General features: G+C 41.9%; 1 protein-coding gene across 2 annotated transcripts; it reads left to right on the top strand.

Moving 5' to 3' along the window:
* The first annotated feature begins 20 nt into the window (after positions 1–20).
* On the top strand, positions 21–27349 carry RDH10 (retinol dehydrogenase 10). Of its 2 annotated transcripts, XM_072734512.1 has the most exons (7): positions 21–138; positions 1012–1260; positions 2912–3147; positions 22668–22766; positions 23988–24133; positions 25713–25844; positions 25935–27349. In XM_072734512.1, the coding sequence occupies exons 1-7, from the start codon at positions 21–23 to the stop codon at positions 26056–26058; spliced, it is 1104 nt and encodes a 367-aa protein (XP_072590613.1). In that variant the 3' UTR covers positions 26059–27349. The 2 variants fall into 2 exon arrangements, with proteins under 2 accessions (XP_072590613.1, XP_025868387.1); XM_026012602.2 differs by lacking the exon at positions 21–138 and having other exon boundaries at positions 713–1260.
* The last annotated feature ends 218 nt before the right edge of the window (positions 27350–27567 follow it).

The raw sequence follows: 27567 nt of genomic DNA, 5'->3' as shown, positions 1-27567 counted from the left end.
GACTCGACGGCGGGAGGAGGATGGCCCGGGCACTGCGGCCCGCCAGGCCCGGCAGGCGGAGGCCGGGACACCCTGCGGCAGGGGGCGTGAGCTGCGAAGGGAGGCGCGACGGGGGCTGGAGGCTGCGGCCACGGCCATGTGAGAGGGGCTGCCCCGCCGCGGTTCGGCGGACGGCGGGCGGGGGGCTGGGCCGGGGGCGGGGTGCGCCCGGGGGCGGGGAGGGCCGAGCGGAGGGAGGGCCGATGCCGCTGCCGGCTCTTCCCGGTCGAGGGTTATATAGCGCGGAGCGTGGAGCCCGCTCAGAGGCGGCCGGGAGCGCTCCGACCTGCGAGCGGCGCCGCGCTGCGGAGCCCAGTGCCCGAGTGACAGCCGCGGGGAGTGCGGGGCAGGGCACCCGGGAGCGCGGGGGCGGCCGCACGCCGTTGGGTAGCGCTCCTCCGCGCCGGCGAGTCGCCCCTCCGCGGCGCCCCCGCCGCCCCGCACCCCACTCTCCCGCCCTTCCGCAACTTGGGTCAAGTTGACAACTCCCGCGGCGGCCGGCGGGCCCGTGCGGTCTGCGCTGCGCGCCCCTCCCCCGGGGTGAGAGGGAGCCGCCGCGCCGGCTCCGGGGACGCTCGGGCGGCGGCGGCGGCGGCGGCGGCGGCGGCTTGGCCATGAGGGCGGCGCGCGCCGCCTGAGTCGCGGCTGTCACCGCCGCCGCAGCGGGACCGGCCGGCCGGGCGCTGCGGGACAGACGGGCGGCTGCCGCGGCGGGCACAGCCCGGGGCCACCGCGCCGAGCCCGGGCGGGAGCGGCCCCGCGACTGCAGCCCGGAGGGCACCTGGAGGGGGGGCGCGGGGCGCAGCCTCGGGGGCCCCGCGGCGCCGGCAGACGCCCCCGGGGGGCCGGGGAGCCGGGCTGCCCTGCGCGCGGCGGGCGCGGACGCGGACGCGGACGCCGGCCTCGGGGCGTGCGGGGTTCCGGGCGTCGCGATGAACATCGTGGTCGAGTTCTTCGTGGTGACTTTCAAAGTGCTCTGGGCGTTCGTGCTGGCGGCGGCGCGCTGGCTGGTGCGGCCCAAGGAGAAGAGCGTGGCGGGCCAGGTGTGCCTCATCACGGGCGCCGGCAGCGGCCTGGGCCGCCTCTTCGCGCTCGAGTTCGCGCGGCGCCGGGCGCTGCTGGTGCTCTGGGACATCAACACCCAGAGCAACGAGGAGACGGCGGGCATGGTGCGCCACATCTACCGCGACCTGGAGGCGGCCGACGCCGCGGCGCTGCAAGGTAACTCGGCGGAGCGCGCAGCCGTCCCCGGGAGGCCCCGAACCCCCGCAGCCCCGCAGCCCCGCAGCCCCGCAGCCCCGCAGCCCCGCTCCCGAGGAGGACAACCAGCCCCTCGTCTTCCGCGAGTGGAGTCTGCACCCCCCTCCCCCGGGAAAGGAACACGGTCACCTCCGCCTTAGAAGGGGGAAGGCGTGCCGACCCCGGGGCTTTACGGAGGTCCCGGCTCCTTGGGGACGGACGTCGGGTTTCCTCGCCCCTGCGAGGACCCGGGGAGGGCGGAGAGGGCTCTCGTTAGCACGGGCCGGGGGCCCTGACGCAGCGCCTCCCGCGCCTCGGCGACGGCGCACGCGAGTGTCTGCGAAGTTGTCCTCAGACGCGGCGGCCCCCTCCGTGCCCCGGTGCTCCGAGCCGAGCCGCCGAGCCCGGCCGCGCCGCGGGTGCGGCTCTAACTCCAGCCGCGAGGAAGTGGTTACATTGTTTCACCAGAGACAGGTTAAGCGCTTTAGTTACATCCCTCAGCTTGATTGAATGATATCCTACCTCTTTCAAAGCGCTTGGAAGATTTGAGCCTCATTGGAGATTTATTTCATGTTTTTTGTAACCTCAGCTGCCTCACTGTATATTTATTAACTAACCTGATTGCTGAGGGTTTTTTTTTTTTTTTTTTAAGTCAGAGCGGAGACCATAACCAACCGTAAATACTGGTCTAGGAAATTGGATTATGGCTCTTACTCTTGGATAAAAATGTTCATTTCTGTACCGGCAAGGTTGACTTGGACACCACCACCCCTCCCCCATATCGATCTTTTTTTTTTTTTTTTTTTTTCTCCCCTACCAAAACTAATGGCACCTGCCTTTTAGGTCAGAAAATCAAAGGTCAGAAAATGTTTCATCTTCAATAGTGGTATGGAGGGGTAGCAAATACACATTTTTGTGCCTCCTGCCACAACCTAAAAGAGAAAGGTAAATTCAAAAACCAGGAGGTTTTGGTTTTTAAATTGAGATCTTATGTGCTAAAATTGCATGTTTACCTGGAAGTTTGATTTATTTGAGGTGCTTCTCAGGAGAGCTCAGCTATTCGAGTTAGAACAAACCAGTGATCTCCATTCTTTCATGAGAAACTTAAGCTTCATTCCATGGCTTTGGATGACTTCAGATTAACTATGGTTTTGATTTGTGAGCCTTGAGGAGAGTTTCCATTTTGAGGGTGCAGTTACTAAAAGAGTAAAAGCCCGTTCTGGCCACTGTTCCTCAAAAAAGAGGAGTGTGTAGTGTTTGGGAGGAGGGGGTGTTACTCTCTGCACTGAGATCAGTTCTTTCCAGGTGTCTTTAGCTCCAGGAAGCTGATCCCATGAGGTCTGACTTGTATTGGGCTTGTCACAATTACATGATTTTCCCCTAAGCAAAGTTATCCAGTAAATTGCTGTAATTCCCAAAGACTTTTGGGGGAGGAAGGCAGCTGTAAGTTCAGTCATTGGCAAGCCTCATGGTGTTAGAAATTTGAAGCTCACTGTAGTATTTTTGTTTTGTGTGATCTTTGTCCTACTGATTGCCATGTGACTCACGTTTTGCACCCCCACCCCCTTCTCTGTTCCATTTTTTTTTTCTCTCTCTCTCTCTCTTTCTCTTTTTCCTGGACTTCTGAGGACAGCTGGGAATGGTGAGGAAGAAATTCTGCCCCACTGTAACTTGCAGGTTTTTACCTACACCTGTGATGTGGGAAAGAGGGAGAATGTCTACCTGACAGCGGAAAGGGTCCGCAAGGAGGTTGGCGAGGTCTCAGTCCTGGTCAATAATGCCGGCGTGGTCTCTGGGCATCATCTTCTGGAATGTCCTGATGAGCTCATTGAGAGAACCATGATGGTCAATTGCCACGCACACTTCTGGGTAAATATAAACATCCTTGTTTTTATTACTAGGCCCTCCTCAATGAGAAGGCTGGGAAGGAGCCAGACTTCAGTACCAGCCTGAAAGACACCTGTACTGTTTTACCACAAAGTTTCTTTCTAATTTGTTATTTCCCCATGGTGAATTACACTGTACGCAGTTACTATCAAACAATTATCTTCTTTCCCCCCGCCCCCTATGCAGTCTTTCTGGAGAGGGTAAAGGACCGAACATTTTGAACTAGTTTGAAAGATTGCCATAAAAATAACAAGAGGGAGCATAAAACCCTGGATTTGTTTATTTTACTTTCTGTTGAGTTTGTAAAACATTGGTTGTTCTTATGAATTCCTGAAGTCAGAGTTTAGGCTTCCAAATTACTGCTCAGCCACATTTTAGAAAGTGCCAAAGATTCTGAGATCAGCATTTGTGGTCCACTGGGAGTGGTCGGGCCACCCTAGCAGTCACTTAACATCCGCTGACCATCCACGGCGTCTGTGGCATTATTCTGATAGAGTACATCTCAGAACTGTCTCCGCTTACAAGATGCCTCTCTCGGGAGAACAGAAGTCACCCTGATAATACCATAGAGTCACTCACTATACAAGCGGCAGAAAGATTGTGAAACTTGGGGAACTAGGGACTTAAAACCATGTCAGCTTCTAACCAGCAGAGCTACACAGCATCTAAGGATGAGGGAGAAAGAGGGCCTTCTTGCTCTGGACACCAAACTAATCCCAGTTTTTCAGCTAAACTTCAATAATGGTAGGTGTGAAGTTCTCCCCCATAACTGTACACTGCTGACCTTTATTCTCTTCTTCTTCCACAGTAATTCCCCTTTACTTTTGTAGACAGGTAAGAGCCAATAAAGAAAGGGCAAGGAGATAGGATTTTTGTTTTTCTATATTTTCCATAGGCGGATTAGCCTTCTGATGGAACACAACAAAGAACTGTTTCTTCTAAATAGGTCACATTAAACCTCATTAATTTTTTTAGCAACTGCTTAAAAACTTAATCTGGCTTTAGAAGTACTTATTCAAATATTGTTCCTAGAACATCAAACCATTTCTCTGATCCTGAAAGAAGCTTACCTCAATGTTTTGTTTTAAAACACGAGCTTTACTTAATTCATTTCCAGAGCTCTAGAAATGAACACAAGTGGTGTGAGCCAACTCCTATGGATGTTTTAAATGAGTAAGGAGATTACCAAATACAGTTTGAGGGGATTTAAGTGTGCTTTTGCATGTGGCCGTGTGCATAGGTGTTTGTGTGAGACAGAAAAGGTTGTGTGTGTGTGTGTGTGTGTGTGTGTGAATTGTATTATATGCAGTAGGGATGGGGAACTGAGTAAAAGTCCATAGGAACAAGTAGCAAGTGACAAGGGGATGCATCAGGTGAGTAAAGGTGTAACGAATAAACGAATACACTTGGCAATATAGTTTATCAAGAATCGTACATATTTATGATTCTGAGTAAAACAACCACTATTTGAAATAAAAGATGTATGTGAATTGCAGGTGGACTTGTAGTTTTCATAGTGGAATGAGAAGGATGAAGCTGCTTAGAAACTCCAGGTGACTTCAGTTGACTCATCATCCTTAAACAGATATACAGTCATTGGTAGGCTACTTGTGAACCACCAACACCAGGACTATTTTTTGTCCAATAACCTTTGATTGAGATGGTCTTCCGTTTCTGAACTGTAAACCTTTACCTACATGCTATTCTAAAGTTTAGCCATCTTGCCTACTTTTTCTGCGTGATTATTTTGCTGAATTATAAAATTTCTAATGTAACCACACTTTTAAAGAAACCCATACAATGTGCAGATAAATACTTTTAAGACGAAAGCAGCCTCCTTTTGCTAGACATTCTATAAGATGAGAAGTAATTGAGAGTGTAGTAAGCCCAGAAAATCCATAGCTTTGGCTTTGAAGATGCACACGAATCGATATACTGTACCTTAACATTAGACTACTCTCTAACCTGAGGAGAAAATTGAATCAAATCTCCGATAGAAAAATTATTGTGGAATTGAACCTACATGCTAAGGAGGAACATACCACCTTCCCAGAGTCCTTACTTTGCTTCGAGATGTTGCTTAACTACACAATTTAGGGAGTTCTTGGAAGCCTTGGCAGTAATGACGTCACTTCATATTAAAATATGGGAGGCTCCTGAATTCTCCAGCTGTTTTTCCCCTAAGCATCTAAACTGAAGAATTTATTTTCAATATTGAGTCAGAAAATTCATTTTAGAGTTGGAATTTCTGACTTCCTGCCGAGACTTACAAACCTTTTAAGAAGTTGAGATCTGGCAACTAAAATTTAGAAGACTTATAATTTTTACAGTGATTTGGGGTGTTAAATGATATAAGAGCTACCTGAATTCAGCTTCCCTTCCCATAGTCCTAGTAGGCGAAAATGTTTGTGACAACAGTCTAAAGAAATATTGGCATGTGCAGTTTTCCTTCCAAAGAAAATAACCAGTGTGTCTTTTTACTGTGTCTGGGTGGAGAGAAAAAGTTGCCCCATACATTTTTAAAAGATCAGCTGAGCAAAGAGTCACTTAGTCATTTGAACAGATAGTCTTGCGCCAGACTTGTAAGTAGCAGTTGCTGTCTGTTTCCATAAAATACTAAATGGTATGTTGATCCCGACCCAGCTTAAAGTCCTATCCAGTGAAACAGAAAACCCTGTGGACTTCCACTGAAAAGCTGTGGGTGCTCCTACTTCAAAACCTTTATACAACTGCCTCTGCCTTCAAGACCCTCTTCCACCACTCCTGTACCTTTCAAGGCTTAACACAAGTTCCTAATACAGTCTTCCCTCCCCACTCCAGCCCTTTTCTGGCAGTTTTGCATATTAGAGCTGCACTTATCCTTAGAGATCCTCTTGCCCCATCTCTTGTTTTCTGATGAAGCTGCAGTTAAATGGCTTGTCTAAAGCTTGCTTCTTGCCATTAATCTCTTGCAGCATCTGTTCATTCTCACCCTTTGTGGCGTAGCATGTGTTCTCCGGTATAGTTTTTTTTTTTTTTTTTTTTAATGTATTGTGCCCTGAAATTCCAAAATAGATGGCAAGCTGTCTGAAGGCAGTTTGTTCTAGCCTTCCTATTTGTTTTTCCCTGCCTGGAAGAGAACTCCACTCTTAAGATTCAGTGAACACTCAACAAATGTTTGATAATATAGACAAGACTTCTGCTTAAAGATTCAGAACATAGCCCACTCAGAGGATGCTCACAGGAACCTGTCTTCTGAAATTTCAAAAGGTAAGCCTTATGGTGGACTAATGTAGGCTGTGCAAGATTGAGGAGATCACAAAATGGGGCTGGCTCACATTCATAATGGTTTGTATCTCCTTTTGTTTTGCTACACAACTTTTCCATGCCTCCCACCCCACCTCCGTGCTCACATTTACTGTGGTGTATTAAACTCTGCTCATTGGTGCAAGGCTAGTGACATTGAGAAGGCCAGTGTTGATAAACCAGTTTGAATCAAGCTCAAATTGAATGTATGGTGACCATTCATACCTCCCAATGGCTGGGCCTCAAGGAGAGGATTCCCACTGCAGTTCCTTCCTTGATTCTTAATCTCATACTAGTCATTTCCATGCACATTGAAAGTTTTTTTTATCATGCTTGGGATTGTTCTACATAGCCGTCCAGTTTGCTATGATACTTCCGTCTTCCAATATTCTATCACCAGCAGCTCTCCTAGGAGCTTCCTCTTGGTCACCAGTCAAGAAGTGATAGACTTGGGATAGGTTCTAGTCAGTATAATCTCTTGTGCAACATGCAGGGTTAACACAAGACCAAGGAGAATGTATGCAATGCAATGCACTTTAATGTTGGCATAATCCTAGAAACCATTCACTTAGGTGTTCTCTCTGTAGCTCTGTGCAATACAAAAACTTGAAAATACCTCGCTAGTTTCTTTTGAAACATGGCAAGTTGGACTCCACACACAAATTGCAAGCCCGTGTTTTCCCCAAAACATTAATATTGCTTCACTTGGTTTTTTTGTTTTTAAGAGGAGAATTTTAGCTTGTCATTTTTACAAGACAGAGTTTATCTGTAGATCCTTTTTGACCAAAGAGCTGCATTTGGCCTTTATACGTGAGCAGCAAATTGATCCCTGATTAGCCAAAAGGGGGAAGCAAAAGCATTTAACTCCAGGCCTTTTATGTTCTGAAGAAATTTTGCATGGTAAAGGGCTAAATCTGTCAAATAGCTAGTCGGTAATTTACTTCTATTGATATGGTAGTCAGACAAGATAATTGGTAGTTAATTAATAGACCACTTAACTTAAAAGGTTTCACAGTTTTAAAATACTAATTACTGAATTAGGCATTTATCTATATCCAAATGTCTAAAGTCTATTTAGTTAAAATCCATCCAGGAAAAGTAAAAGCCCACCAGCTAGATCTGAGTAATGTAGCACTTAAAGACATTAGTGCTGTGTAGTACCTAATATCTCATGAATGGTCCCTAATCATTAATGTTTAAGTTCCTATGTGATTTACTGGTTTTTAATCTCAAATGCTGTATTGTTCTCTGGTTAGAGAAACCTAGTTTTGTTCGAGGCCTCTTAGATTTAGAATTTTTAAAAAACCATTTCTAAAGTATTCATAAAAAACTACTTGGCCAGTACTTCCTCCTTCAAACCATAATATTAGGAATTGTTATACTATATATTTTATATATATAAAGTATTTTCTTATGTTGGGATAGCTACTGAAAAGTTGGAATACGTGGCCAGTTTTTAAGTCTGTACTAGAACTAGCTTCTGTTGTTAAATAAATATCATATGCCTAAAAATCAAATGTTTGAGCTTTAGAAAGACTTTTTAGGTCTTGAGCTGAACTGTAAACTGACATAGGTAAGCATACTTTATCTTACTAATTCTTGAGGTCCCATTTAAAAACATCTCTTAGGTAGCAACTACTCGGATACTTGGGACCGTATCCCTAGTAGGTCATTTCATAGCCTTGTCCCCTAACATGAAATGAGATCACACGCCCCTTGAACATTAAGTTTCCGCCTTTGGTATGTTACATGGTAGGCCCAAATTGCTTCTATTGCTACTCAAAATCAACTATGGTATGATAAAATGTTACTTTACATAAGTGGTATGAGCAGGGAACCATCCTATAAAAATCCTTGCAACATCTTTGATGATGTGTGTTCGAATCTGTGTCTAGTTACCTCAGCTGTTTAGAAAATATTGCTAAGTAACCAGTATCATATGAAGAAAGAGCAGTGCTCCCCTAATTGCCAAATCCAGTGTGCAGCTTGCTCTTTCTACAGAACGTGATTCTGTTAACCATTCCTGAAGCTCCAGTTTTCAATTTCCATGATAAGCCCACCTTCTACTTCTCTTCTGTCTTCCCAATCCTCTTGGCCTCCCGGCATCAGGGATGTAATGACTAGTGCTGTATCCTCACACCTCTTCTCACTGTGTACCTCTAGCTGGGTAATCTGTTTATTTCAGTGGCTTGGTCTGATTTCTGCGACCGTTCTCAAGTTCACACAACTGTCTTGGCTGTTCACTTATTCCCTAAAATCAGCAAGTCTCAAAACTGAACTAACTCCTTTTTGCCCCTTCTTGAATTCCCTGGTATGGCCAATACCAGGCTTGGGAACATCCGCAGTTATCTTTAATTCTCCATCCTGCCCACATCCGTGCCTCCTGACTGTTCTGTTGCTACCACGTACTTGGATCCCCTCCTTCCCAGTGCTGCGCCTTCTCCTGTGCTTCCATCACCTCTTGGCCATATTTTGGAAAGAGTCTCTGAACTTCCTTCCCTCTTCCTAGCCTTTGCTCTTCAACCTAGGGTGACTTAAGCAGACTCGAATTTGTTATGTGTCTGCTTATGGATTATTCTGACAAGAATCTACCCCCAAACCTTTAGGTGACCATATTGTTCACAGCATGAAATCCAGGCTCATTAGCATGGCAGCTTAGATCTTCTAAAGCTGATTTCCACCTGCCTTCCAAACTCATCACCTATTATATCTGCTGGTCAACCTTAAATTCCCGCTGGGCTGGACACCTCACTGTGCCCTGATGGAGCCCTGTGCACTCAGCTGTTCTGCCGTTTGAGACCTGTCTTCCTGGGAGACAAAAGAAGTGGAATAGTTTAGACAAAATGTATCACTACTTCTGGGAGAGAAAAAATAGGATATTTTCATGTTGACTTAATAGTATCTTTATAGATTAAGTGGGCAGTCCTTGTAGAATAGTTTAAAATTCCCAGTTCAGGGAATGGCCTACTCTTATCTGATTATGTGCTATTTATCTCGATTCCTGGAAGCAAAGTTGGTGTTTGTTCTTTTCTCCCTTGTTATTTCTACATGTAGGGCTTCATCCATTATCTGCCCAAGTAGAAATTAATCTATAGGACATGTCAAAGCGAAAGCATTCTTTAACCTGTGCTAATGCTAACACTGATTGAATAGCTTTTTCAAAACGGCTGAATGGAGCGTGCCCGGGTGGGGTTCTCAGCCATTCATTGCAGGATTGGGTCACTGGGCCTTAAGGAAGAGCTACAAGCCCTATGGCCAAATATTTAACTGCTTACATTCTCCCAGTTCATTCTCTGCCTTTATATTTGTTTTTTACCTTAATCATTTTTCAGATTTTTAGGATCCTTGGCAAATTTAGTTAGTTTGAATAAAATTCAGGAAGTTTAATCTCATTTGGGACTTGGAATAATTTTTTGAAGTAGGAAACTCAGATGTTCCCTACCTAAACTTTAAATTAAAAAAAAAAATAAAAATAGGGACACCTGGGTGGCTCAGCAGTTGAGCACCTGCCTTCGGCCCAGGCCATGATCCTGGAGTCCTCGGGATCGAGTCCCCCTGCATGGAGCCTGCTTCTCCCTCTGCCTGTGCCTCTGCCTCTCTCTCTCTCTCTGTCTCATGAATAAATAAATAAAATCTTTTAAAAATAAATAAAAAATAAAAATAGGAACACCCCTTCCCCCCTTTTTAAGTTCTTTCAGTTAAGGAATATTAATAGTGGACTCCTCTAAACTTTCTGTTTCTCCCAGAAACTAAAATTAAGCTTCATTCAATTGTGATAAGTAGCTAATTTGTCTCCATTTAATCCACATACCTGCCTGTATGGATAGATGTGTAGATGGCATGTTTGTTTGCTTGTTTTGTAATGCTCCATGAATAATGAGACTCGTGACTGTGGTGCAGTTACAGCCAACAGACTGAAAAGAAAGCCCATTTGAGCCTCTGTGTAAGTCCTAAATACCCAGGATATTCTTGGAACCCCAAACTGTACTATGCTGAATTTCCACTAGGGGGTGTCCTGGCAGGGTGGATTTGTATCTTATTTCCTTTTGCACACACACGCAGTAATTTTCCCAAGATAAAGGGCCTTTTGTAGCTAACCTTTGAAGTATGACAAACTCTGGTAGTCCTTAAGAAATAGGGAGCTATTCCTTGTATCAACTGAATGAGTTAAATCCAATGTTTTGAGCCTGGAACTCTAGGGATCTGATTTAAATGTGTTCATCAGTCTTGGTTTAATTAGTGATTTTTTTTTTTTAAACCTCACAAGTTACTATAGGAGTTAGTTCTTCACAGAACTAACCCTTTCTTACAGTTTCTATTAAATGACCTAAAAAAAAACTGTGTGTAGGCTGCGACCTCTTGAAAGCATAATGGGAAAATAACTTAGAGGATAGAATCTTGTAATTCTTTCTTTGAAAATGGGTAGTGGACAAGTAGAGCCCACAGCCAGTCCTTGTATTATTAGGTAGGGCAGCCTTAGAGAACCTGCCCGTATTGTGACCTAACACTGTTAAGATACCATTGTGCAGGGTAAAAGTTGTCAGAGCATGGCCTTAGGATTTAATCACGATTACCCTGACACATTTGGCCGGCCAGCCAGTCCCCATCCACCAGGGTTTGCAGGCCTACGCCATCCTAGCACTGGAGGGTATGCCTTTCAACACAAGGAATGCTAACATCTTTTACTTGATCTTACCCAGCATGGCCCATTCTTGAATTCCTTTTTCTTTTTACTTTATTTGTCAATTCTCTTAAAACTCAAGTTCACACCTGTCAGGGACCATTTTCCTAAATGCTCTGAAACTAAAATTAAGTGAACCACGGGGAAAAAAAATTGAATATCCTCTCATAATGATCATAAAACTTTCAACACTGCAGCAAATGCTGCTAGAATATTTAACAAGTGAGGGCAATTACTGCTGCAACCTTGAGTGCTGTCAAATTAGCCCAACTGACAAGCCACTTACAATGAATTCACATTTGGAAACAAAACATTACTTGGTCTGTGAAACTTTCAAAGATCACACAAAGTTATGTGTGAAAGATGGCAGCCGTGTTAACATTGTGAAGGTTGTTTTTTGTGTTGTCGTTGTGTGTGGTTTTATTTTTGTTGATTCTTTGGTTTTATGTTGTTTTTGGTTTGGGAAAACCATGGTGTTTCTCATTTGCTGCTTGCATAAAATGTGAATTTCTTGCCTTTCTTTCAAATAGCTTAGTACTGAAATTTTTAAATATTAACAAGGTTCGGCTTCTTAGTGTTATTCTAAACAATGGGTCTCAAAATAACACTTCCCAAATCAGTGTAACTGGGAAAATATTTGTGGTGCAACTTATGTAAGCACATGGGTATTTTGAGGACAAGAGAAACTTAAAATTCAGAGCCTGAATTTTCCCACCTGCAAATTGCACTTAACATACTGCCCCCTACTGATTTCTCAAGGATTTGAGAAGTGGGATGGTTCTACAGTCTCTTCGAAAAAAGAAACATCGAGTATAATTACCTTAAAATAGTTCTGTACTAACTTTTAGTTTTTATGTCTGCTGGGCTCTTCTCTGTTGAGCATTATAATTTATATTTTAAAACTGTTGTTTTTCTGCCCCTAGTAAAAGAGGAGTAAAGGAAAGATTAGAGAAGAAGTGTTACTGGAAAACATTGTTGTTTCCCAGCATCTGCAGGGATTCTGGATGAAAGGGGTAGGGCAGTCAAAGCAGCTGCTCAGCAGTATGGTTTTGAGGCTTCTTCTGGTGGTCAGGAACTGGGTTTCTGCCGGAAGCGTGGTCTGGAGATGCTTGGAGGGCAGGGAGGCCTGGGAGCCATACAAAGGAAGAACCTTCAATTGCAGGAATTGAAGAAACAACATAACCAAAAATAGATAGCACTTATAACCAAAAGAGCCTATAAATACATGCTTAATGAGCCTGGAGTGCATTTACCGTACTTTTATATAGCACTTAAATTTTACAGACCCTTTCATAAACACTCTTCTCTCATTTGAGCCTCAAAGCAACTCTGAATTAAGTAGAGCCATTATCCCCATTTTTATGGATGAGGAAACAAACCAGAGAGGTTATAGGAATTGCCTAAGGTCACCCCTGGGGAAAGAAGAAGCTAGGACCCAGACCCTCATCCTAGGACTTTAGTTTAGAACCTTCACAAATACTCACCTGGGCTACATGTTCAAAGCTCCTACTAGATTTTCCTATGAGTCACTTATGCTTTTGCCTTTTGGTATAATGAAAGAATCCACCATCAAATGTTGATTTTTTTTTTTTTTTTACTAGCATAGATCATTTAACAATGACTAATGAACCCTAGCCTAATATCCCCAGAAAGTTTGCGCCATAAGCTAGACGATAATGTAAAATTCTAAAGACCCAATACCACATTAAAATTTTATTACTAATGGCCAATTCTTGTGTTTTTCCATGGTTTTTCTGTAACTTTCCATGGTTCACATCTGAGATGGTTACTTCATGGACAAGACTGTACGATATCCTTGGTCACATAGCCTCCTTGTTTTCCTTGTTCATATGTCAACGTTGACAAGCTGGACACAAAAAAGGTAGCGAATAAACAGGCACTTCAGCAAGCATTGGCTGCACAGAGTTCTAGAAATACTTGGTACCAAAATGGTACCAAAACAAGGTGGTTTTAGTTTTTGTTTTTCTGTTGTTGTTTTGAAAGCTTATCTCCTGGAAACTGTAAAACCTTTATTCTGTTACATAATGATCTTATGGGATTAGAATTCCAGATAAATCTATAAGCTTTGCCTTTGGAAATGCTAATCATAGATTTTTCAAAATGATGGAGTTTTGCCCCATCGATAGTGTCCAAACTTATGGCCCAAGCATCTGATTTGTAAAGGGCTAGTTTTTTCCTGGGTATGGTTTTCTCACAGGCTTACCAAAGCATGAAAGCTTCAAAACGGTGAAAAACGGAGCAGGTAAAGGCTGAGGCAAAAAGGGCCTAAAGTCCTTGTCCTGAAAGTGGAGCCTTTAAAGCCTCTTAACACTATCACAGGGAGCGTTAGATTTCATCGTGAATTTGGGGGACACAAACATTCAAACCACAGCATAGGGGCTTGCTAGTGCTAAAAATGAATCCAAGGCAAATATACAGAGAATCAGTAAACTCTCCGTAGTTGTCGATAGAAGATTCCAGGGGAGCTGGAACATTGGCTCAAACCAGCCCTTATAAACGTTGTTGGAGGAAGGGTGTGGAGAGTGGGGCTTCCCAACCCCTAACATCCCGGTTCGGAGAACACAGGTAGGATAGAAGGTAACAAATTAATCTTCCAGTTTTGCTGAGTTTCTAGGAGAAATGAATCTGAAGCCACTTGAGGCTCACCCCAGCACCTTGTGATGAGCCTGTGGTCCAGGGCCAAGGCAGCAACAGCATCACCTTGGCAAGCTACACGTTAGAAAAAGCAGACTCTCAGACCCTCTCCCAGACCTACTAGATCAGGATCTGTATTTGATTCAGATCCCAGGTGATTCTTTGGCACATCAAAGTTTGAAGAGGAATTGGTCTTGAATATGCATTTTCCTTTCCATGTTCTCAATATTCTCCTTCTCTGCTGCCTTTCTGTTTTTCTTTCCTGAGCTAATCAGCCCTTTTGGAATCTCATAGACAAGAAAAATGCCAGACCACACACTCTGTTCCAATCCTAGTCTAGGTTTATTATTATAATTTTTTAAATTTGGATTCCGGTCCAGTATCTAAAAGGAAGAGTGCAGGTGCTATCTTGCTCACTATTCCCCTTTGGTCTCTGTGCCCAGGGTGGAGTTTCTAAGGCCATAAGCATCATGAAACAAAGTGAGGACCCTACAATGAAGAACTACATTCTTCCTGTTACAAACTTGCCTGTTGTGTGTACCCCACTTCCTCCAAGTTGGCTTCCAGCATTGGATAATGGAGGGCATTAGATGATGGAGGGCATGGTGTCTCATACACTTGTGATACCTAAGGGGAAGTCTTCCCTTTTAGTTTTTATAACTTAGTAATGTTTTAGGTGGTTTAGCCAGAATTGTGATTAAGATTAGGGCTGTCTTCTATTCCACCTCAGTACTGTTCTTCCATGAGGAAGCTAGAATATACCAAACCAGTTGCTGGATCAGCAATTATTGTCCTTGAAGATATTTCTCAATTTAATAGTGGAGTGGTAGTTCAAAGTTACTGACATAGAAACTAAAACAAATGGACTATTGAACCTAAATTTAAGTTGTGATTTTTTTTTTTTTAAAGCCCAGGATTGCCTTCTGAACCTAGAAAAATGTCTTACACTACAAGAACTAAAGCTTAGAAAAAAATTCATCACTGGACTGTATGGAACTTTATTTGCTACTGTGCATGTTCTTTCAGAGGTTTGCAAAGTTTTCTCTTTAACACTGCCTGACACAGTATAGGTACCTCATGGACTCTTCTATATAATGAGTAAATTCTGTGGTGTTACAGTGCAAATTTAAGAATACAATAAGATTTCAGGAGTAACTGTGATTATATTTATCTTTCATTTAGGTAAAGATAATAATTGTTTTTAAAGATTCCACAGTAAGCAAACTAGGAAGTAAGAGAGAATTTCAACTATTTACACATACAAAATAAAAAGGATGGTGGCAGGTGATCTTGAGGACATTCTTGGGCCATGTCATTGGAATGGGGGCAGAGGGACAAAGGAGTCCTGTCCCTTCAGGATGACCTGAGTGGTGCCTGAGCTTGTGGGCAGTGTCTATGCCTCATGGAAGTGGTCACCAGTCACTAGAATAGAGCCGCAGCCTCTGCCCTTCGGAAGATGTGTCTTTATTACAATTTCTGAGATGTGATTTGAGTTTGGGGCAAAGCAAAGGGATTAATGACAAGGTGTTGTTTAGCAGACTATTTGGCTGAAATTTTGTGGGTTATTTTCATTATTTTATAAAGCGTTATTAAATAGGGAAAGGGGCACTCCTTTGATCATCTAGGACTCAGCCAGCAGGGAGGGTCCAGGAGAACAGCACTTCAGAAACTGTTCAGCATTTAGTTTCCTTTAACATCCTGAGCCTCCATGAACTCAACAAAAACACAGAAAAATGATATTTTGCAGATAATGTGTAATTTCATTAATATGTAAGAGGCAGGAATTCAAGTTACATTATTTTAAAAGGCACAGTCATGACATCATATAAATGTTTAATGAACAGATTTTTACTGCTCACCAGATGCTGGTCTCTGGACTAATGGAGCTGATACCTTGCTGAGTCATTTATGAGAGTCTTACGCAAGGTACACCTCAGTGTTACAACTTGTATTTCCAATGCGTAGTAGGAATCGAAGAAATAATTATTGGACATAAGTTGTCATAACATTTTTAAACAAAGAAACTTTGGAGAAACTCCTCTTCTTGTCTCATAGATGAGTTAAGATCAAGATTCAAAGAGGTCAAGTAACTAGCATGGTTAGTCAGTAGGCACCTGGGACCATGGGGTTTTTGGACTCCAAAGATGAGTGTATTTTCCTGACAGATTGAGTTTTAAGTTACCTCCTTTCCAGTATTTCTGCATAGCAAACCCCAAAATTCAAGAGAATTTCGATTGTCTGAGTCGCTGCGTTGGGCTAGATTCATCCCATGCTTTAGCAGTGGGAAGGCAAGTTAATGAAGCATTTATTTTTGCTGAATAACTAATGGTGTCATCATCTAGGTGTTCATTTGAAAAGCCTGGTTCTTTTATTAGCTTCTTGGTTGCAGGGCAACTGTAGGAGTGTACTAGTGCATGTGTGTTAAGCATTAACTGCTGATGCCTTCAAATGTTAAACTAATCCCTGTAGCCTCAAAATAATAAAAGGATAGTAGATGGAACGTTGATACGAATTCAATAGTTATGAACATACTCTAGTCTCTCCTCTATGGCTAAAGACAGAACATTTTGTGTCAATCTGATAAGAGATTTTATTAAGTCTGAGAGAATAGTTGCAAGCTTCACTATCTTGGAGTTCTGTTGCACAATTTGTCAGGAGACTTTTCTGTCTCTACAAACACATCAACTAGGAAAGAAAGAAAAAATGCCTTCATTCAGTTACATGAATTTCAGAATTTGTGCTGTCAAATGCGACTAAAATATTTAAAGTCAACGTATTACTAGCAAGTATAAATTTAGTTTTTACTTCCCAATTAAAGTTAATTTTGTAATGAAAATTTTCAACTATCTTGTTCTATGGTCAAAGTGAAATTCCTTAGTTTGGTGGTCAGTATATTTACTAAGCAGATAAGCTTTAAATCTACAGATTTAAGAGTATTTATTCAGCCATATGTGCCTTTCTGAGATTAGCCTAGGGGTGTGTCACCATTTTTCCATCTTAGACATGCTAATGATTTATGCTATTCACCTTTTTAACACTGTTCACTATATTCACAGCGCCTCCAGTAGTTTGTATTACTGAATCACAGTTTTCCAGGAGCAGTGACTGAGTATTCGGAGGAGAGTGCCACCAGATGTCATTTTAGCCTTGTAAATAAGCAGTATGTTCCTTTGTGATTCTGATAAAGATAAGTTACTCCAGTAGCAACAGAGCCAGAAGCAGCAAAACACCAAGCAGAATTGTTGAACCACTTTGGAAGGGTACAATAAGGGTGTCTTTGTTTACTGGAGTCTTGATTGTCTTTTTTTTTTTTTTTTTTCCCAAATTGTTTATATACTGTTGTTTGGAGATTTTGAAAATCCTTACATATACATCAGAAAACTATTATATACATGTGCTGATAGTGTTAATCCTTTTCCCATCATAATGTGACTTATACTCCTCTCTAGAAACAAAAGTCTCCTATTTCTTGGGTGTTCAAGAGATAAACACCTTAAAATGATTCTTTTTAAAAGATGCCTTTTCTGGGATTGACGATAATAAGATAGTTAAGGCAGACACACAAAAATACAGTAGGAGGCCTTTTCCTACTATGAGAAGTTAATTTTGCTTTTTCCATGGTGTTCATTAACCTGGAATCGTTTATAAATACTGAGAAGACATTCTGGGTGTTTTACCTCCACCTTTAAAATGTCATCAGTCTCGAACATTCCAAAAGCCAGACTTTGCCGGATACCACATTTCTTCACATTCTCTTTTGTTTAACTTTAGGCTAATTTGTCGTGACAGTGCAGCTGCAGGCCGTGCGTCGCAGTGTGTCATTAAGAGCACAGGGAATGATCTGGAGGGTTAGAACTGTTGGAAGTTAATTTGGCGTAAACCTAACTTCCAAAGATTTCTCGAGATAGAACATGTCATGTCTATGTCCAGTCACCCTTCTGTTCAAGAAATTCTTGTTTATATTATAAATATGACCTTTACAGTTATCTTTCAAAGTGCCCAGTGCTTTGAAGAGGAACCCCGAGGAGCTATAGCGACATTAGACTTAAGTATGTTTCATAAGAATGTCAGGGTCCATTTCACTGTCCTTCCCCTCCCCTCCTTTCTTTCTTTCTTTCTTTCTTTTCTTTTTCTTTTCTTTTTTTTTTTAAGCCACATAACAGCCCTGTCAGCTGAGGGCAGATGATCGTATCCGAGCCTCGTGATAAAATTACTCATGGGTATACAAAAGTCTATCTCCACACTTTTTAGCCAGAGTTCATTTTTAAGAGTTCTCTCTATTTTTGCAGATAAAGTTTTCCAGGTCCGTTCCTACTTATAAATTATCCCACTGACCATACCAGTGAGTGCATATTGGTTGCTGACTGTGAGACCCCCTAGATCAAGAGCCCACCATTTTTCCTGATGAAGGACTACAAGGCCTCCTCTGTTCATAGACATTTGAACAAAAGAGCATAGCGATGGAGTGCAGTTCTCTGGCTCAGGTTAAGCATCTCACTAACCTTGGCCAGCCACCACTGGCACCACCACCTCTGTATGTTAGAGATCCTTGTACCAGGCCGTAACTCGTGATCCGAGTAATCCATCCTGAGAGTGGAGACAGCGCAGCAGCCCAGGTGTTGAGTGCGTTATCTGAGTTACCCCTCTCAGATTCACTGATGGCAGCACACGCGTGAATTTATACTTAAGCCGTTTGGGTGTGCTCTTAGATTTGCCCTTGATGTTCTTTTAATGACTCTTTGAGACAAAGTTAAAGATCACAAACCTCAGCTTGAACTGACTGGTGTCATGGCAACTGGCACTTCACCTTTTGCTGGTCCCCATCTCATACATGCTACAATATTTGTGCACATTAATAATTCATTGCAAAGTGCCAGATTTCTTTGTGCTGTCAAACTGTGTCAAGGACGGAATATGCTGTACTATCTCAGATGTCATCTACCAGACTGTTGAGGGCAAGAGTAATTAGAAAAGAAAACTAGTCAGGTTACTTGGGAAATTTTCTGAAAATGTGATGCTTTCTAGCCGCCCATTTATAGCATTTTTCTTGTAAAGTAAGGGATAGAATTAGTGTTGATCAAAGTTTATTTGGTAATGTGCCCCAGACATAAGGCAGGACTCGGGCTGTGGAAATAAGGCACGAGCAGTAATTGGTCGCCTCCATTCAGGCAGCAAAGGAAATGATTAACAGCCTTCGTGCTCAGTCACGTGGATCAGGCTCCAGTGTGAACCCTGAAAACCCAAGTTTACAAAGAAACCTGAATGGTCTTGATGGGAATGCTCCTCTCCCAGGCTCGCCTTTGCCCGGCACACAGTAGGAGCTGAGTGTTTGACCCCCGCTTTGGAAGACAGCGAGTCTGGGTTCCCAGGATGACCCTGGCTGTGGATGGTTTCTTCCACTTCCCAGTTTCCTGAACATTTTTTGTTGTGCTCAACATAGATAGTAGCCATCGTAATTGTAGTATTAGACCTATGATCGGTGCGCTTCCTAAATAACGAATAGAGGCCTCTGAATCAGGATGTTGAAAATGCAGTGATGCATTGAATCTTGTTTATCCAGAAAGCCGTGTATGTCCCTGATTGGGCAAAGAAATCACATATTTTAAACTGGACATTGACCTGCCACTACCTTTTTTTTTTTTTTTTAAACTTTCCCTCTAAAGAAAGCTTTATATTAAATCAGATCCGTGTCACCCTTTACTAGTCACTCAAAATGAAGCATATTTCTCTGAAAAATGTTTACAACCCACAATTGGAAAAGATTTTAGTCACTTAGCCATATTTGGGTTCTTTTGTTTCTCTATCTCTTTTTTCTTTTTTCCTTTAAATACAAAACCAATAGCTTAAATGTCCCTTCAGACTCCTTGGCGGGAGGGCAGGGGGTGAGGAAAGCAGGTCCCAGTCACATTTTTTTAGAATACACAGCCATGAGTACCCTGTGGATAAACTAGGACTGTTATACTTGATATACTGAGTTAGCACAATTAAGTGCAGGTAAGTATAAATTCTGCTCAGACAGGCACAGAACCAGCTCCCATTTTAGCCATCATTGCTTGGCCAGATCATAAAACAGTACCTGCATATGATAGATGTTCAAGAAATAATCACTGAAAGAATAATACCACCAGACTAATTTCAGGAAGAGGGGAGGGGCCCTTAATCAGTTTCAGAACCATGCAACAGATTAAACTTAAAAAACAGTTAGGAACTTGTTAATCTTCTATCGCCTACCTTTATGTGCTGCTGGGGATCTGGATTAGTCATTTAACACCTGCAGGCAACAACATCACACACAAGTCCGGGGAAGTCATTAGAGCTAACCTGCTTGGTGTCCGCGCTTCTAGCTAGTCAGGGCCAGCCGCCAGCTAGAGTGAGTGGTCACTGGCAGTGTGAACAGTGTCAGGGATTCAGATTCGCCAGCTAATTAAGCTGCAAATTCTTAATGGTTTTCTATACTGTGTGTAATTTCTTGGAATTTAATATGGAGACTCCCTACTTAAGAACTTAACAGTAGGATCCTTTGTACTAAATCTATCCGTGTCTTCTAAGACGAGGCAAACTTTCAGTACTTAAAAATGATCTCTGAATAGCATCAAGAATACATTTTGTACTTTTTCAGCTAATCTGGGAACAATTAATCATAAGCAGTTACTTTAAAAATCTTATTTAGGGGGATCCCTGGGTGGTGCAGCGGTTTGGCGCCTGCCTTTGGCCCAGGGTGCGATCCTGGAGACCCAGGATCAAGTCCCACGTTGGGCTCCCGGTGCATGGAGCCTGCTTCTCCCTCTGCCTGTGTCTCTGCCTCTCTCTCTCTCTGTGTGACTATCATAAATAAATAAATATTTTTTAAAAAATCTTATTTAGGTTGGAATACATATGCTTCTTTATGATGTTACTTTATTGCAATTCTGATAAAATAGCCATATATAAGCTGTTTTTGCCTAACATTCAACGTATAATGACCTGACGTACCAGGTCTTGCCTTTTTTGGCTATCAAGTACACCAAAATAATGATTACGATCCAACTACCCTAACCATTCTGACCTACTACTGCAAAGAAGTGCAGTCTAGCTGAAGCATGTGTCTCTCTTCCATCCAGCAGTAAGCCAGGTATCTGAAGTTCACAAGGAACGTTGTTCATATTCTCTCCTCCACAGTTCCTGTCACAGGGTAGTAGTTCTCCCAGAATCTTTGAAAGGATAATCAGTATTTCCCAGCTTAGTGTAAGGCAGCCAGACAAATAAATATAAAACAGTCAAAGCCAAAATATCACAAAACCTGTAATTCTATGTGACAATGAATGGGACTGACCATCTACATGTCTTAAAAAAATATGAACAGAGTCAAAGTGGTGTAGAATTATATATAAATGCTCAAGACCTTCAGCAGAGAATTTGGAAGCTCCTGTGACATAAGCATGTTGAAAAGCGTGAGAAGCTTTGTAAACATGTGATTATTATACTTTGAATTATGTAGGAGGGCATGGGGAATAGATTGTCAGAGAAGAGAAAAGTTCACGGGTGAAAATAAGTGTGCCCTGGGTAACAATAGTGAGGGGGGCCAGACAAATGGGGAATGAGTCGGGGGTGGGGGTTAGGGTTGCAAGATGATCAGGAACCAGACTGGGGAAGACTTTGGGACACTTCACAGGCATTCATCTGGCAACTGTGTGTATCAGAGATTAGAACACATGGAGAAACATCAAAATAAATGGGATGACTGGTTTTGATCTTGTACATGCAAAAGTTATTGTAATACATTAGATACTTAGGCAGAAATTCAGTGATCCCTTAGCCAGGAAATCCTCAGAGAAAGGCATGCACCTCTTCTTTGAGTCCACTGTGTACTGTTTGGGTTTTTTTTTTTTTTTTTAACTTCATAAATCATGGGGAAGTTGTGTTGGCAATGGGATATAACTCAACAGTAGACAGATTGCTCTTTGCTGCTTTCTTTTAAGAAGCAGGTTATAAAACTGTTGGGAGCCTGGTAGAGTAGTTAATAGATCATCTTAAGCAATTTGAAGTAATTTTTTTTTTTTTTTTTTAAATACAGCCTTGTGTCTTGAAGGCAAAAGAGCCAGAGGAGGGAAAAAAAGAGTTTAGTGAATAAGAAATCAGTGCCTGGGTCTATTGCCCAGGAACTTATGCTGCATGCCCAGCTACAGTGAGTGGCCAGTCACCTGCCTCTCTGGGAAAGTCAGTGCCCTGTGAGCCCCACAGGGGAGTTTGGTCATTCCAAATGCTGTGAGCTATTGTCGTTTAGCATATGACACATTTCTCATTAAAATGATCCTGTATTTTCATCCTGCATTTTTACATCCTGAAATAGTTTACTTCCTATTAGTACACTTTGGTAAAGCTTTGGATGCTAGAAGACGATGCTCGAATATCTCCTCATTCATTCATAGGCCTGTTACAGCTTAGACATAGCCATAAGGTAAACATTAATACAGGTCACTTATTCATGGGTAAGCTGGAGGGTCCCTCACAGACCGTGAGATAGCTGTGTTAAAGTGTCATGAACATAAAAGATCTCTGACCTGGGAGTAGTTTAGATTAGCAGATAACTACCACTTGAAAGGTGATAAAGAGCCTTCGACTAATGGCTTTCTTTTCATCTCTGGAGATTGTCCCCAAAAGCTCTTGTGTTACAGTCTCGTTGGTCACGGCTTCTAATAGGCCTGCCATACCAATGATACGGTGTTATGTTAACCAGACACTTAAAGGATCTTCTCTTTTAGTAAATGTATAAGATCTTTAGACAAATTGGAAAATATAACGTTATGTGGGTAAAACTCATTGAGTGGGTAAAACATTATGTAGGATTGCTTTTAAATGAAACTCACAATGTCAGTTCTAAAGCTTGACTCTTTTCTTTCAGACCACTAAGGCTTTCCTTCCCACCATGCTGGAGATTAATCATGGTCATATTGTGACAGTTGCAAGTTCCTTGGGATTGTTCAGTACTGCTGGAGTTGAGGTTTGTCAGATATAAAGCATTTCCTTCATTCAGTCGGCTTATCTTGTGACGAGTATACCAAAAATCCTACAAAGAGTACCTGCTGTCCATACATTCATGAAAGCACTCTGCTCTGCCTGTGTACTGTTTGTGGAATTTCCTACAGTAACCCATGGCCAGACGTTGAATTGCAACTCTAATATCTTCTGTCATAAAATCACTTACACTGGTTTGACAAAGCCACAGCAGCAGGAAAAGTAGGTGGGCAGCTAGGCCTCAGTATGCCCCATTTTCATTAGCAGTTTTGCTTGATGATAGCAGGGAGGCACAGGGTCAAGAATGAAACTGTGGAGGGCAGTGGCATTACCACAGGAAACAGATACAGGAGGCCAAAGGTTGCCGTTCTGTTTTGGTCAACTTGCCAAAAGTGACCTATCTTCTATCAGCTCATCAGAGGAGATGGTTACGGCGAAAGTGAGGTGTTTTGCGTAGTTAAGGTTGTAGAACTGGGCTTAATCAATCCTTCACCATATTCAGATAATAAAGCATGTGTATGCATATTATTCTGTGCTGTTTGTCCCATGGGTACATATAGCATAAAACTGGAAACCTCACCCCATGCAAATATGTAAAGGGACACAGAATAGATGGCTTCCACGTTCTACATTTCCATGCCTACGTTTAAAGTGGGGTAAAGGATAAGAACTTTCTGTACCATGTGTTCTTCAGTTAAGGTCTGGCTTAAGTTAACAAGGTAAACTTATTTCCATTTTCACTTTACCCTAAAGAGAAAATCAGATCATAATTTATAACCTAAGCTAGATTCGCCTTTGCTCTCCTAGTGTTAATTAAACAACCTGGATTTTCATTCTCCTTTTACTGAACAAGAGACCGTTTGTGAATTTTCCAGACACTTCAAAGTGAACCTCTCTCCATTTTTAGCTCCAGCTTGTTAGCTAGCTTTTATAGAATCCTTTGTGGTAACTTCCCCAAAGTAATACGATACTTGGTCAATGTGGCAAAAAGTGTTCGTCTGTTTCTGGTGTTGCTTTGAAAATATTATTTCTGCACTGAACCACATCAGATACCTGTCTTTGAAAATGCTTGCCTTTTCCTTGCTTAGTCACCTGTAACCCCCTATATCAAACATGTAACCAAAGTAATAGGATCAGGGAAGCCTGGGTTTGGTGAGGGAACCTGTGCACATACTTAGTGTTTCTGTTCTCTCCCCCTCTAATTCAGGATTATTGTGCCAGTAAGTTTGGAGTGGTGGGTTTTCATGAATCCCTGAGCCATGAGCTAAAGGCTGCTGAAAAGGATGGAATTAAAACAACATTGGTTTGCCCTTACCTTGTAGACACGGGCATGTTCCGAGGCTGCCGAATCAGGTCAGTAAGAACCTGTCTTGTTACTGATAAAAAGCTGTTTTAGAAATCATCTTTCCGCATTGGGAGAATGTGTAGAATTGAGTCTTGCATTTTATCATTTGACACTTAAGCCCGTCCTCTCACTGGTCAAGGTTTGTAGAATTCAAATGAGTAAAGATTAATGACGAAGGGTCGGCTACCACACTGATACTAATGTGAGGAAGTCAGTCTGGAAGCATCAGATAGGAATTGGCCTCTCTGCACCTTCAAGGGGGAAACATAAATATCCAGGATTTTCCTGAGAAGCAACTTCCTTAGGAATTATTTTGTTTCTTTAGTATTAGTGCTGGTAAATGAATGGGACTTTGATTTGGAATAAGAAACAATGTCACTGTCACAAAAGAGTAAGCCTTTCTTCAAAAAGACCTTAGAAATTTACCCTCCAGATTTGGGAGCTTTCTTTTCGCAGAGGGTATGTGTAGGTAGATTCACTGTGACAGAATGAGAAGAACTATTTAGATTTGCTAAAAATGAAATAAAACACTCCCATACCTTGAAAGGAGGCATATGGGAATATAAATGTCAGGTCACGTCTGACTTGAACTAAGCAGAATAAACAAAACCACGAATCATTAAAAGGAAACTTGTGAAGACATGCTTACTTTGAGATCTTTGCTTGGATGAATTTGAAAGGCAAAGGAAGATAACCGAACCAGTTCCCCGTTGGTCAGGCCGTTCTTAACACATTCTGAACCTGGCCAAGCTGTGAAGTAGGTGGAGCTCCATTTGCATCTCCGGCTGACTTCAAGTCTGGACTGGGAACAGACAGGAGTTCTCCCTCTTTCCCAGCATCCAGGCGTGCTGTGTGTGTGTCTGTGTGCCTGTGTGTATTGGTTTGTTTCTTCATCTCATATACTTAGGAACCAATTGCCTAGGGTCTAAGGAGCCCTGTTTCCTATTTAGCTGTTTCCTATTTAGCATCATGGCAAATGTCCAAAGCTGTGGTGGGACAATGAAAAGTGAAAGGAATAAATTATACTATTAGATTATTTCAGCGTGTCATGTAATGAATTCAGCTGAAGGTTGAATGTCTGTATGCACTTCATTTCAGAGACCCTTGAGAGAAAATACCTTGGTTTTCCCTCTTTGGGCATTCAGGAAAGCATATAGCTCACTTATTTCACTCAGAAAAGTTATGCCAGTGTTACACACCATCATTTTAACAACACTTAGCACTCAAAGTTTGGCACCGTGTTTGGGCGTAATGTTTGTTATGCCAAACACCCTCTTCTTGTTCTATTGAAAAAAACTAGAAAAAAATATGAAATACATTTTAGAGCATTTTTAAAAACATTGTCTCACTTTACAGAAAAGCGGACCGATTTCGCCTTTTTTTTTAACCCATTTTCTACACTATGCATATAAAATGTATTCATGGTAGGAAAATTTGGAAAATACGAAAAAACACAGTGCAGAAAACAAAGTAGACCTAAGGTCCTGTCACTTAGATAATGTCCCTGTTCATGTTTGGATGTATATTTCTAATCTTTCCTACTTTGTGTTAATTCTTAATTTCATTTTTTGAATATATAACCTTCAGGAAAGAAATTGAGCCTTTTCTGCCTCCTCTGAAGCCTGATTACTGTGTGAAGCAGGCCATGAAGGCCATCCTCACCGATCAGCCCATGATCTGCACCCCCCGCCTCATGTACATCGTGACTTTCATGAAGAGGTAACTCTGCAGGTTCCCTCCTGGGTTGGGTCTCCCCGCGGCTGCCCCGTAACCTAGCACACCTGCTCACAGCCACCTTTCTTTTTCCAGCATCCTCCCTTTTGAAGCAGTTGTGTGCATGTATCGGTTCCTAGGAGCAGACAAGTGTATGTACCCGTTTATTGCTCAAAGAAAACAAGCCACAAACAATAATGAAGCGAAAAATGGCATCTAAAAATCTTCTTTATATGGAATATCATTTCTACCAGAAGACGATCAAGGCATTACAGTCCAATCCACATCAGCATTACTGACATTCTCTGGATTCTGAACCCATGTTGACTTTTTTTTTAAATCAACTTTTAAAAAATAATAATAATAATAAAGTGCAAATTAACTGATTAGAATACTTGGAAAATGTGATCAGCAAATGTGAGTCATGTTGTTGCCAACAGGGTCCTTTTAGGCAGAACCCCAAAACCAGTCAAATCTGTTAGACAAGCACTGTGTGACATCTCCAGGCTACCATTATTTTTCTTAATGAGCAGAAAGTCTAGAGATGATAACGACAGTGTGTTTCACCTGTGTGGTTTTGTTTTGTTTTGTTTTGTTTTGTTTTAATCTCCATAGAGTTTATTAATTCTTGTAATTAAACTCTAGCCAACTGACACCCTTGCAACTTCAAGGACTGATAGTGCTATATTTTCTCATGTTTTCTAAGTTTCAGTTTTGCAAAGCCTGTGTGGCTTTTCGTGGTGTTTGTGTGTACAGCTCTTTTAAAAAGGAATTTTGAAATCTCCCATCAGTTTGAAGTAAATGATGTTTGATTGTTATAGTAAAGGTGATCAGGTCTCTTTCTTAAAGTCCTAATGACTAAAATGTTAGGGAAATTTTTAATTTTATCTCTGAAATCTTTCCTTAAGGATCTATTCCTCTAGAGACCTAGTTATCCACAAAGGTCACACATTTTCTACCTGTGAATTTTGCTGCATACAGAAAGTGCCCTTTCCTCAGGAAGTTGCTGTGTTTCATTTCTTTGAATGGACTTTTAACCTAGAATACATAGCAGCTCTGCAAAGAAAGTTTCTAAAAATGGGAACTTCTGCATTAAAAAAAAAAAAAAAGTCCCCGTTTTTGTGCCAACTATTATTAGTGAGGGGGAAAAATCATATTCTATGGAGTACGTATGGAAGGGTGTAAAGATTCTTTTGAAAGTTTTATTCACATTGTAGAACAGCAATTGACATTTTTACAGTATTTTTTTGTAAAGCAAACTATTTTGTGCCTTGAATTTGGTAAATGTGTATTAGTGAAATGTTGTTAAAGTGGACTTCTACCTCTGTATCTAAATGTATACCATCCACTTGTAAATTACTATAAACTATTATGTGATTGCTTTTTTTTTTTTTTTTTAGAATGTCTTGTTTAAATAGCGACCAATGTTTAAGGCTATTCAAATAAGCCATCTTTTACTAATTAATTGGGAAGTTTTATAAAGGACTGATTAAATTTAAAGAATTAACTTACATGCAACTGACTGTGTGATTATTAGTTATTAGTAGTACTATAGAGAGAAAAATCATTGTGTTCCCCTTTTTCATGCCATATCCTGCCTTAAAAAAATGTTTGAATGGGATAATGTTCAGGAACAGCCATTAACAAGTTAGGGTCCATACACTCAGATTTCCACTGTTACCATCTACTTCGATGAGACACTTTTTCAGGGGCTCATTTATCCTGAAAG

Source organism: Vulpes vulpes, chromosome 13 (genome assembly GCF_048418805.1).
Source record: "Vulpes vulpes isolate BD-2025 chromosome 13, VulVul3, whole genome shotgun sequence".
Taxonomy (NCBI): domain Eukaryota; kingdom Metazoa; phylum Chordata; class Mammalia; order Carnivora; family Canidae; genus Vulpes; species Vulpes vulpes.
Note: the sequence above shows the minus strand (reverse complement) of the source record. Positions and strands in the feature narration are given on the sequence as shown.